This window comes from Tenrec ecaudatus, chromosome 2, assembly GCF_050624435.1.
Source record: "Tenrec ecaudatus isolate mTenEca1 chromosome 2, mTenEca1.hap1, whole genome shotgun sequence".
Classification (NCBI taxonomy): domain Eukaryota; kingdom Metazoa; phylum Chordata; class Mammalia; order Afrosoricida; family Tenrecidae; genus Tenrec; species Tenrec ecaudatus.
The window spans coordinates 213,997,166-214,010,009 of record NC_134531.1 but is presented as its reverse complement, the minus strand read 5'-3'; the positions used below and the strand labels follow the sequence as shown (position 1 = coordinate 214,010,009).

Below are 12,844 nucleotides of genomic sequence, written 5' to 3'. Positions count from 1 at the left end.
TTGTATTCCCGGATACAATCAGTAGGAGGTAACAGAAGCAGGCATCCGAAATAAAGGCAGACAACCTTTTCTTTTTTTATTTCGCTTAGACAAAATGCAAAGTGTCTCATGAAATTAAAAAAAAAGGAAAAAGTAGAACAAAAAAGAAAATCAAAGAAAATCAAATCAAGTGGATCCCCCCCACCCCTTCACCGACGGCACTCATCCTAATTAACGACAAAAGATCAATTGAGGACCCAGCTTCCAATGGGAAAGAAACATGTGCAAACATGAATAAAGTTTTTCCCCTGCCCCCAATCAATGTTCCTTGTAAATTCACAAAGAGGGTCACTTCCCCCCGCCCTGTTTTCTTTCCTTAATATTGTGTGATAGAACGTCCAGTCAGAAGGTTTAATTCGTTCCCCCATGCACTTTGTAGAAAATCAGTAAAAATGCAGTAGCTGTGAAGGTCATAAAACTGGACTTCTTTCCCAAAAAATCAGATGCCCAGGTAGATGGAGCGCACACTCAGACAGAAAAAAAGCAGGAGAGTCTTTGCACTGTCTGTGATTTCAGTATTTCCTCTTTTTTTTAATATATTTTGGCAATTTTCTTTAATTATAAATATTGGAATTCAGTAAAAAAAAGGTAGCTTTGATTGGATTTTTTAAACTGTATTTACAACCACAGTCCAGTCATGCTGTTTGTTATACCAGGGTGTACGACTTTGCGTAGGGATTGTTTCCTTTCAAATGGCCCCGAGAGTCGAGCAGTGATTCTTGGGAGCTGCTCATTTTAGCTGCCTGTCCCAGCTCCGCCCCTTCTCGCTGAGGTAAAGTGGCCACAGCCCCGGACTGCCAGGACTGTCCTTCCCTCGTGGAGGAGGTGGAGGAGGAGGCCGCCTCCATGGGTATTGGCTCGAGGACTGTGGGGCGCTTCAGGGTCCGACTTTTCTGAGGTTCCAAGCAGGCTTGCCCTAAACTCAGGTCTCTGCTGGTGCCTGGACCTCCTCGGTTCAATAAAAAGTCCATTCTAAGGTATGGAGGCAAGTGGAGGAGGTCACCTGGAGACAAAGAGACAGCAGTTAGTTCTGGTTATCAGGGAACCCTTTGCCGAGCTCCTCCGGGCAGCGGAAGGGTTGGTACTTTGAACCCACCTAGAGGCACCTCCCAAGACAGGTCTGGGGATGTTTCAGAAAAAGGCCACAAACCTGAAAACCCTAGTAGCGCAGTTCTCACTCTGCATTCTCTGGGCTGCTATGCATCCGGATTGACCAACCGGCAACTAACAGACGCCACTACCAACCGCATTTGCTGAGTGGCCTGTGTAGGGAGGAGACCCTGGGAAGGCTGGTGGTGGAAATATCACTTTGCGCGGACACAGATTCAGTACACCTCATTAGAGTCTTGAGTACCTGGGAGGTGCCAACAGTTAATGTGGTCGGCTGCTAATGGAGAGGGATGAAGGTTTGAACCCATCCACAGAAAGACGTTGGAAAAAAAGTCCTGGTGATCTACTGAAAAAAACACACCTGTGAAAGTTCCTCATTCTATGCCAGCAGGCTCGAGTTTACCATGAATTGGTACCGACCCCATGGCAACTGGGTTTTTGTTTGATTTTAATCAGAGCTTATTACAAAGGCAAGTAAAACCATCCTCGTCCACTTCCAGGAGGCACAGATAGAGCTGGCCTCTGGGCATCGCATTACCTAGACTCGTTATACTTTTTATTGCAGTTTCAGTGGGGGTTTCCACTTCAGATCGTGGACTTGGTATGCCACAGTCTAATCCACGAATCGATCAGCTCAACCTTCCCCTGCACCTTGGTTTCCCTTCTCCCTTCTGCAGCTCACCATCCTAAATGCCATCCTTCACCCGGGAAATAGAGGTAACAGATCTTTCGAGAAACTATAGCCCAATGCAAAATAGACATCAAAGGCAGATGTGGACACTGAGTACCAGGTTAGATTAAACTGTACCCTAGTCTGTAAGTGCTCAGGAGAGTTTAGGGCTTGAAGAGGCCACCAGGGTTGCTATGGGAAGAGCAACAGAGAGCTGGTTTTCATCTCAACAATTCCGCTCAACTGTATGACCTTGGACGGTCAATGCGTGTGATGATTAGATTTTGTGCCAATTTGGTGCAGCTGTGGGAATATGTGGATGGAGTCCAACCTCTCAATCAGGACACAGACTGATGATGTCTCTGTGGAGGGGTGTTTTTTTTTTTTTTTTAAAGATCACTTTATTGGGGGCTCTTACAGCTCTTGGAACATCAATTGTGTGAAGCATATTAGTACATATGCTGCCATCATTATTTTCTAAACATTTACTTTCTAATTGAGACTTTGGTATCAGCTGTCTTTTTCCCCTTCCTCCCCTCCCACCCTCGTGACCTCTTGATAAATTATAAATTATTATTTTCATATCCTACTCCAACCACTGTCTCCCTTCATCCACCGTCTCTGTTATTTGAGGGGTGGGGTGGTGGGGGGAAGGTATGTGCTGATCATTGCGATTGGTTCCTCCTTCCTCCCCTCCTTTCATTCCCCCTACCCTCCTGGTATCACTACTCCCATTTCTGTTCCTGAGGGGCTTATCTGACCTGGATTTCATGTGTCCTGAGCTCTTATCTGTACCTGAGTACATGCTGTGGCCTAGCCCACAGTGAAAGGCAGGATTGGGGTCATGATAATTGGGGGTGAGGAAGCCTCAAAGAACCAGAGGAATATTGTTTATCATGCTATACTGTGCCCTGGTTGACTCATCCCTTCCTTGTGACCCTTCTGTGAGGGGATGTCCCAACTCTGAGTCCCCTGGTTCTCAACAATATGTTTTTTTGCTTGTTTGTTTTGGGTCTTCTGATGCCTTTTACCCGATCCCATTGACACCTAATAATCGCAAAGGCTGGTGTGCTCCTTTCAGGTGGGCTTGTTGCTTCTCTGCTAGATAGCCGCTTGTTTAACTCCAAGCCTTTATGAGCCCAGATGCTATATCTCTTGATAGCTAGGCACCATCAGCTTTCTTCACTACATTTCCTTGTGCACCCATTTTGGCTTCAGTGATTTTTCCAGGAGGGTGAGCATCACAGAATGCCAGGTTGTTAGAAAAAAGTGTTCTTGCATTGAGGCAGGGCTTGAGCAGAGGCCCAAAGTCTGTCCACTACCTCAGTGTATATATATATATATAAATTAGTGTATTTATGTATGTTCACACTTATATTTGTACCTCTATCCATAGCATTGCTTCCTAGGTATTTCCTCTGTTTCCTTGTACCTTCCTCAAGCTCCACCATCATGCTCGCTCTTCTCCTGCCTCTTAGTAATTCCTCTCAGATAGACTGCTATTGCTCCAACACCTCCAGGATCTCTAAGACCTCTTCATTGTTGATTTTAATTCCCTAGTTGTTCCCCTGTCTACAGTGTTGCTAGCTCACTAATCCTTTCCCCCATCTTTAAAGACTGAATGGAGAACTGGTCTCTCTCTCTTGTCCCTCTCCTTCCAGCTTGCTTGGATCCTACATCTGGCTTTGGGAGCCGGAGGCCCTTGTGGCTTGACAACCCTGGGAACTTTTCCTGTCACGTTCCTGCTGACTCTGGATACACGTGACTCCGGGCCCACCAGCCTGTGAGTTCTCAGCTTCCCACTTCACCTTCCTGCTTCATTAACTGGTGGCTACGTGAGGATGGAAGGGCCTCTGGCTACCAGCAGACCCATGGATTTGAGTTGGACTGGACAGGCCTACTTCTTGATCTACATTTATTTTTATACATATGTGAGTGTCACTGACTTTGTATCTCTAGACAATATAGCTAACACACTATTATCAAGTGTCTGTGACCCCTTTAGGTGAAAATACCAGTGCTAATAAGCCACCTTACCAGACCTTGCCTACCTGCTAAACTTCTTGTTTCTTCACAGTTTTCTTAGGAAACAGGGATGGGGTATATGAGAGGGCATTACATCGTGAGTTATGAAGAAGGCCCAAGGAAGGTGGCTTCAGGACTGATGGCAAGTATGAGTGGTGACAGATTAGAAGGGGTCAAGGCTGAATCCCTCTCAGGTACTAAGCTTAGGGAACCTGGTGACAGGTAGAACTGTCCACAGTGAAAGGGTAACTAGGAGAAAAATTTAATTAGTTGGAAAAGTTGATGGATTTTGTTTTAAACTTGCTGTGTTTTATGCGTTTATGGAGAACTAAAGAGGAAAAGGTTTAATGGGCATTTCATCTTAATGGTACGTCTAGAGGTATAACTCATTCCCACTTTTTCTCTAAAATGATGGTCACTATTTCTTTTGATTTACGATATTTCCTGCCTGCTTTATTTTCTTGTAAGTCTCACAGTCATCAATCATGCCTTCTTCAGGAGGCATCTCTGGACTTTCTAGAGTCTGAAGGTACAAGGTAGGGAGATTTCCAGAGCATTGATTCCAAGCAAGGGCTGCCATTAGCTGAGGTGATAGCAAGGAAGTGGAAGCGATGCATGCTGTTCGCACGGTGGCTTGCCTTCCAGCATGTTAGAAAATGTCTTCAAGTTTACCACTGAAAGGGAATAAGCCATACAATAGAAAGAAAGGATTGCCCAGTGGTGTAGAATAAGAAACAAATACAATAAAAACCCCACCCACTGCCACAGAGCTGATGCTGATGCGTAGCCACCTTCTGTAGAGTTTCTGGGGCTTTGTGAATCTTTATGGGATCAGATAGCCTCAAATTTCTCCTGAGGAATAGCTGGTGGATTTGAAGTGTCGTTGCTTACCTGATGGTGACACCAGGGCTGCAGGCATTAAAAACTGCATTTTGTACAATTTGAGCAAAAGACTTTTTAAGATACCATGACTTTTCTTAGGAATTTTCCCCAGGATGAGAGGAAAGATGAGCTTACTCTGTGGAGGTCTCTCAACTGATCTTCGTGTCCTTGCATTCTTTGACTGCTTGGTATCCATGATGTAAACATGCTTTTAGCATTTGCTTTTTTTGGACTTCTTTATCTTAGTCATTGATGGGGAATAATTATACAATTTAGTTAATAGCATATATTCACAAAAAATGGTTCCAGCTGTACTTTGGGTTGGGTTCTGTGGAAGCAAGGTCACTCTACTTTGACATTGGCTTCCTATCGCAAAGTAGAACATGGGGAAAGCCCAGAAATAAATACTTGGAAAGCACATTTTCTTATCACTCTTACAGAAATAGATGACATCATTTGGCTTTCTTTTGACAAGGATTTCGGTCATTTGATGCATTGGGGTTTGGCTAGCAACAAAGATGCTATGAGGTGAGGCCCATGACGGTCGCTCAGATGTTGACGGTACAGGTACATCTCATCACCTATTAGCATCATCCTGACAAATGGAAGTATGTAATTTTCAAAGGGGAAACATTATTTCTCTAATGCTTCTTAAGATATCATTGAAAATTATCTACATTGTGGTAGAGGGTGTGTTCTCTAACTGTTTCTATCAGGGGGCTAATTATCCATCAACAACCATCATGAAACCATCAACAGAAGCTCAAGAGAACAACAGGACAACAAAAAAGTGGGGCAGTGAAGAGCACATTGTATGTGAGACAAAACACCCCAACTGACCAATCTTGAAATTTGTGGCTCTAGATGAAGATTTTGAATATTCCTTCTAAGTATCATCGTTACTCCTGAGATCAATTGGTAAATTATATAATATAACCTTAAATTTGGTATTTTATTTGCATGGTTCATATTTGCTTGGAACTTTGGAGAAGAAACACAAAAGGCATTTGCTTCCAGGGTCCTTTGAAAATGTAGGTCAAGTGTTCCTCATGACGTTCCTGAGACCCAGCTCCATCTTGAGCACTTGACATATTTGCAAGGTGCTCTAACAGCTTTGGGGATAAGCCTCTGTGGATGAATAGTGTTTGTCAAACCCGCAAGAGGCAGCAGCACTCTGGCCCCAGCTGGATGGCCGCCTTAGATTGGGCTGAACAACCCCGTTGGAAACCAGGAGACAAAACTCAAGACATTCCCAGCCTGCTTTCAGGCCTTCTCCCCTTAAATTTGGTGATCCTGAGAGTTAGGTGAGTTGAGAAAGACTGGGGAGACATGGGACCTTCCGTAATAGAAATCACTCAGCCACGCTTCTTTATGGACAAAGACTACTGGTGTTTGCTTATCGCCGATCTGCCAGAGGATCATATCTCTCAATGATTTCTGAGTGATCCAAGTGAGGCTTTATCAAGTTGTGCGATGCTCTAATTAGCTCCTTTCAACTGTGTGTGTTTTCTGATTAGCACTCTCTGGTAACCCTTTCAACTGTCTGAATGCAGCAAATGAGCACTCTTAATAATTCATGCACTATGAACAAGAAAGCACCAGGGTAATGTGGGCATTGTTTATTTGTGCCATTTTATGTCACTGAAAAACCCCAGCCCACAGGCTAGTCCAAACACCAGCCTGAAACTGGATACTTGGATCGTCCATCCGCTTACTATGCTCTGCAGGTGTCTACAGACACCAGGGCAGCTCAGTTCTTATTACTGAAGAAAGGGTGAGAGACACAGAAAACTGGCAGTCTGGTTATCAGTACACTGGCTTCTCCCCCCCCCCCCCCCCCCGCCCACTTCGCCTTCCTGTATCCCATGTGAGAAACAAAGCATTGACAGAGGATGGAGATAAGGGGCAGAAGTCTGGAATGCTGTTGTCTGTATTGAGTCCAATGCAAGGTTTGAATCTGGGCTCATTTGTTTCATCCGTAAAGTGAGAATAAATTTACTGACTGTCCTTTCTTGCTAGACTGCTTTCTGAGAGTCTCACTAAACAGCTGCACTGAGAGGCAATCGACTCTGCCTTCATCAACCGCTGTGTGGGGTGTGGGAGGAACCCCAGCGGTTGCTGCCAAATGGCCTCTGCCTCCTGGTGGCCTCAGGTGTCACAGTAGGACTGTGCCCCAGAGGGGTTATGATGACAAGGATTTGTGGGTCAGCAAGGCTTTCTTCTGAACCAAGAGAAAAAGGAAAACGTTTCTCTTTCATGCTCCGTGACAGCAGCCAACAGCGGATGTGGCTTGCAGTGTCCTCCTCCTGGGCTCTGTGCCCTGAACACCTCCTCTGCAGGCTGAGCTGGAGATCTCCTGTTACCCATTTTTATGTCTCCACTGGGTCCAAGCTGGAAGAATGCTCCCCAACTCCCCTGCTCCACGAGGTAGCAGGCAGGTGGCCAGTTGGCCACCAGAGAAACCCTTGGGGCTCGATTGGGATTGCGCAGTGGGATCTGGACTTGTGGCTTTCAGTGGCTGCTCCCTGAGCCAGAATCCTCTTTGAACACAACTGACTCCACAGGGCTATTCCCTGTCCAACACCCTCCACCGCCTCCCCTCTCTGACCCCATTTGATGCTTTACGAAGCAACACATCTTGTAACAATCAACAGAGACCTGCTTGAGATGGTCATGTTTTGGGAACGAGCAGTGACCCAGAAAAAGTTCAAGGAGTCATTTGTCTTTGAATGGCAGGGTCACCGTGTTGGCTACCACCTCCTTGGATGTCCTTGTCTTTCAGGGACCACCCTTGGCACTTCGACATGCAAATCCATCATTGACAGACGTCCCCCCCCCCCCCCAAGTTAACACAAGTCCTGCTCTGGTGATTCTGCTCTCAGGAAAACAGTGACAATGACAATAGTGTCCAGGTGTCACATTGGTAAGGGTTTACACCCTCTTACCTACTTCACTCCCTCTTCTTGGTTTCCTTTTGACTTCTCTTTATTCCTTTCTCTATATCCCCACCCCCAGGCGCTGTGTGTTTCCTTTGCCTCCAGACTTTCATTGAAGTAAACAAAAGGCACAGGGAGAGAGCAGAACTGTGGTCTACAGAGTACAATGAGGGGAAAGCAGATGGCTGAGTTCAAACAGGGACTAGGGCACAGAAGTCAAGGCATGTGGGGGGAGTGTGAATGAGAGGGGAAGAGGGAGGGGGTGCATGTCTGAGAGAGGGGGAGACAGTGAGGAGAGAGCATGTGTTGGTGTGTGTGTGAGAGAGAGAGAGAGAGGGGGGTAGAATATATGTGTGTAAGAGACATAGTGAGGAGAGTGTGTGTATGTGTGTGAGAGGGAAAGAGAGCAAAGAGAGTTTTGTGTGTGTGTGTGAGGAGTGCATCAGTGTGTAAGAGAAAAGAATGAGTGTGATGTGTAAGAGTGTAAGTGTGTGAGAGACAAGGTGTGCATCTGAGAGAGCAAGATAGGGAAGTGTGAGTGATGAGAAAAAGAAAGTAGAGAGAGAGAGAGTGCTTGTGTGTAAGGGAATGAATGAAAGGGTGTGTGTCTGTGTATGAGAAAATGAGAGTGTGTCTGTGAGAGAGAATGAGTGTGTGTGTGTGTGTGTGTGAGAGAGAGAGAGAGAGAGAGAGAGAGAGAAAGAGAGAGATAGGGAGAATGTGTGTGAGAAAGATAAAGAGTGTGAGTGGAGAGCTGAGGGAGGGAAGAGAGGATGAAAGGAGAGGGAGAGAGAGCGAGACCTCACAGAACAGCCAAAGAGCAAGAGGAAGGAGGAAACGCCAGAGAGGGAAGCAGCAGACCAGAAGAGGAAGATAAGGTCTACAGAAGGCAGAGACAAACTGGTAGGAGGGCCTGGCTCCCATCCCACCACATGATCATGAAATAAATAGATCATGTGCCTCTAGCACAGTGGTTCTCAACCTTCCTAATGCCACGACCCTATAATACACTTCCTCATGTGTGGTGACCCCCAACCCATAACATTATTTTCATTGCTACTTCATCACTGTAATTTTGCTACTGTTATGAATCGGGCGACCCCTGTGAATGGGTCTTTCGATCCCCCAACGAGGTCACGACCCACTTTCTAATCTTCCTTTTCTCTGTTGACCTAACTGCTCCTATTCCGCACACCTGCCTACTCAGCTGAACCTAATTAGTGCTTCCTGCCCACAGCTGGTAGGAACACCCCGTGGTGACAGATGCCTGGCATGGTCCAGTCTGGGCCTGTGGGGCACAATCCACTTACAAACTGTGGGGCCTTTTAGTTGCCCTACTTGTACCTGTGTCCATCTGCATCTGATGGCATCTGATGGCATCTGATGGCCCTATGTTGAAAGTGGGGAGTGAGAGAGTGAAGGACTGAGATGCTGGAAACTGAGGCAGGTGAGGCTGTGATGGGAGGGATAAGGGGCGAGGAGACTGAGAAAGAGAATCAGAGTTAAAGAAACACACATTCGACACACATTCACACACACACACACACACCCCACACACACAGGGGTAGAAGTTAGTTAGAGGTAGAAAATGTTAAGGGAATCATGAAGAGAAGTTGCACATGGCGGCTGGCAGCGATTGGACACAATGAGAATATGCGACTATTTCGGATGGCAGACCCCACCCTGCGTCATCAAAAGGCTTCCCATAAGATACACCTTCTTTGCCTACCTGCCGCCCCCAGTTAGCTTGCTTGGATTCCTGCCTTCCTGGGATCCAGGGTGAAGTAGCCATTGTTTCAAGATTACGCCTTATGATCTGACATAATGCTCCACTTCTCATCCTTATGTCCCTGCCCTCTGGTGACCTTCAGTGCTACTGAAGTCTCTGAAAGTTCATATTAAAGAAGTCAGCATTGATTTCTCTGTCTCTAACCGCATCTACCACTGGAGTCATTAACACCCATTACTTACAGCCCAGACGTTTGGGAGAGTCCTCCAGCAGTTTTTCAATTGTCAGCAGATGGGCGTTCAACACCTGTCATCTTCTACCGTGGTCAAGTTCAACCCTTGGTTAGTCTGACTACCGTATTAAACCTGCCTTGCTTGAGTTGAACACAGGGAGACCGCCACTTCCTACCAGGAGCGCACAATTTCCTGAACTTTCTCAATTTATTCAGACTCACACAAAAAAAGTTAGAATGCATTTCAGCTTTGGGAGAAGAATGGCAAAATCAATACTGAAACAGAACAAGAATTAATTGATTCAGAAAATCTATAATGGTTGTACATCCATTAATCTGGCCTCAACCAGTGGCCCCTGCCACCTCCCACGCTCAGGGTTTGGAAATGTCTGTAGTTTAGGCTAGTGGCTCTCAACCTAGAGTGATTGTTCCCCTCAGGGGGCATGTGGAAATATCTGGCTAAAATACTGGCAAGGAAGGAAGGGACCCCTATAGGAATCTAATAGGCAGAGGCCCAGGATACTGCTCTTCTTCGTCTGATGCACAGGGCAGCCTCCACCACAAGAAATGATCCTGTTCCAAGAGTTAATGGCATTGATTTCTAGCAACTGTGGTTTAGATGATTAAAGTTCCTAATTCCAAGTGAGACATTAATTTGCTTTAATTTAACTCCAACATCTTTTAATTTGTCAAAAACAAGGAATCGGATTTGTTAACCTTGGAGAATGGATCTATCAAGACTCGTGACTTCAGTTGTTAAGAGGAGAAAACAAGACAGGATCGTGGTCACCTGGCAACAGTCTAGAGTTGTTTCTCTAATTTACAGTGAGATGGCAACTTAGTACATTGGAAAGAACACTGAGTAGAGTCTGAAGTTTTCTATTCAAGTCCTGCCTCCCACCTCTCAATCGTTTGGAAACTCCCTCCAATATTAATGCTCTTGGCTTTAAGGTGGGAAACAAATAAAAGCCTGTGGCCAATGAATTAATTCTGATGCATGGTGACACAATGCAGGGCAGATCAGTTCCAGAGGGTTTTCTTGGTTGTAAACTCTAGAAACCCCAGGCTTTTCATCTCAGGGACCTATGGGTGGGCTCACACCACCAGTCTTTCGACTAGTAGTCAAGCACAGGCCATTTACACCCTGGAGGCCTGTAAGTGAAGAGGCCACCACAGTTTCTAAGAACATCTTTAAGGTTTATAGATTCTGATACGCTAAGATATATTATGAGGAATCGGAATGGTCCTTATAGAGGCCAGTATGGTGAGACTGCCTCTCCGGTCCTTTGGACATGCTATCACAAGACACCAGTCCCTGGAAAAGGACGTGACGCTTGGCAAAGTGGGAGGCAATGAAAAAGAGGGAGAACCTCCACAAGGTGGAGGGACACAGCGGGTTCAACCCTGGGCTCAAACAGAAGGACACTCGTGAGGTCAGTGCAGGACAGGGCACTGTTTCCTTCTGTCACACGTAGGGTGGCTATGAGTTGACATGGTCTCAACAGCACTTTACAACAGCGTCGTTCATCATCTACAACGCAGGTGTAGCACATTTATTTTAGAGGCTTGGGGTTAAAAATGGGCAAACTAATATCTTTCTGGTGGCTGAGTTAGAATGGGCTGGATAGCAACTAACACCATCAACATGGTAAGGTGCATTGCAATTGCCCATTCCTCCTCCAATGTAATATTCCATTCCTCAGGGATTCAAAACATGCCTTTGCTTTGTGAGGCATGAAAGCGAATCATGGCCCCTAGAGGCTTACATTCCTTCCGGGGACACATAAAAAGGGACTTTCATCCATTCTGAAAAAGATTTGCTAGCTGTGCTTGGAGAGAGCTGGGGAGTCAAGCAAAAGTAAGCAGCAAACGATGCTTGTCTTGAGTTCTAGCTCTTTCTGTCGTAGCTGTGGGGTGCAAGCGGACTTGCAATGACAGTGAAGAAGTTACCACACGGGAGAGTGTGGGCTGCCAATTCCAGACGGACTGACACGAGATCTCACGCCTTTCTAGTTTAATATGGATGCTGTAGCATGGTAATGAAAACTTGTAAATGAACCTGTCTTGGTAAAAGAATCTTCGCTCCCAAGCAGCAACCAGGAAAAATCCTAAATAAATAATGTGCGATTGATATAAGAGGCTCATGTACACGAATTCTATTACCATCCTTGGCTTGTTACTTAGGAGGCTTCATGCATTTTTAAGAGCTCATCGATACTGTGATCCTCCCACTCTCTGGTGAAGTTTAAAAACGACACTGAGGTACGAAGTTGAGCTCTAACTTTGCAGCTGCTTGCGAGTCTTCAGTAGTCAAGGAACTCTGAAGAAAAACAAGATGAGAAAATGTCCCCCACACCGAGGCAGCTCAGAATTTGCTAGCAGAGACATTGGAGCACGCTGGGAAAGAGCCAAGAGACTCAAAGATGGATCTAGCTGCTGTGTAGGAATCCACATAGTTGGGTACCACCTATAGCAGATCTAAACCTCCGCTAGTGTTCCTCCGTGGGTGGTACCCAAGTGTGGGGATTGGCATAGGATGTGGATTTGCATAAGGACGGCAGCGCCATCTCAGCATCCCTGAGCATCTTGCATCCAGTAGAAGATGGAGCGGATGCACCTTGGAATTGTGAATTCCAAGCAGAGGAGAAAGGTATTTGTGGAGTTACAAATAGAGGCCAGAACAGGTTCCTGGTGGTGCTCACCTAAAGGTTGGTCCTGTGAGCCCCCCCCCCCCAGTAGCACACACAAGAAAAGGCTGGTGATCTGCTTCCATGAAGATGATAGCCCAGAAAACCCTGTGGCGCAGTCCTGTTGTGTAATTCAGTGACACAACAGGAGGAGACCAGTGGAGGACTGGAGTCTGGAGATCAGGGTCATGGTTGACAAGGAAGACAAGGCCCAACCTCACAGTAATTTGTAGGACCAACACTGGCTTCACTGGAAGATGGTCTTTTTACTCCTGTCTTTTTACTGCTGTCTTTTTACTTCATACTTTTCTGCATATTTTCAGGTTGCTCCTGCTGTCATAATGTACTGGACTGTGCATGTGTGTTAGTGAAGGGGCTTGTGGGTCCTGTCTGCCACAAGCAACAGTCCGTGTCCTGAATTCTGTCTTGTTTTATGAAGCCTTTCCAAACTCACCTGTCCTGAGTCTTCAGAACTCTCTGACTGCTCTCAATCATACACAACATTCTGGTAAATGATTGAGGATGTGGGCAGTA

At 46.0% G+C, this 12,844-nt stretch overlaps 1 protein-coding gene across 1 annotated transcript in view; it reads right to left on the bottom strand.

Annotated features, from left to right (window-relative positions):
- Positions 1–686: 686 nt before the first annotated feature.
- The window catches only part of DSCAM (DS cell adhesion molecule), a 646,922-nt gene continuing 634,764 nt past the window's right edge, over positions 687–12,844 (bottom strand). The window contains exon 33 of the mRNA XM_075542914.1: positions 687–1,042. Within this exon, the coding sequence (XP_075399029.1) occupies positions 687–1,042 (356 nt within the window). The remainder of the gene's footprint in view (positions 1,043–12,844) is intronic.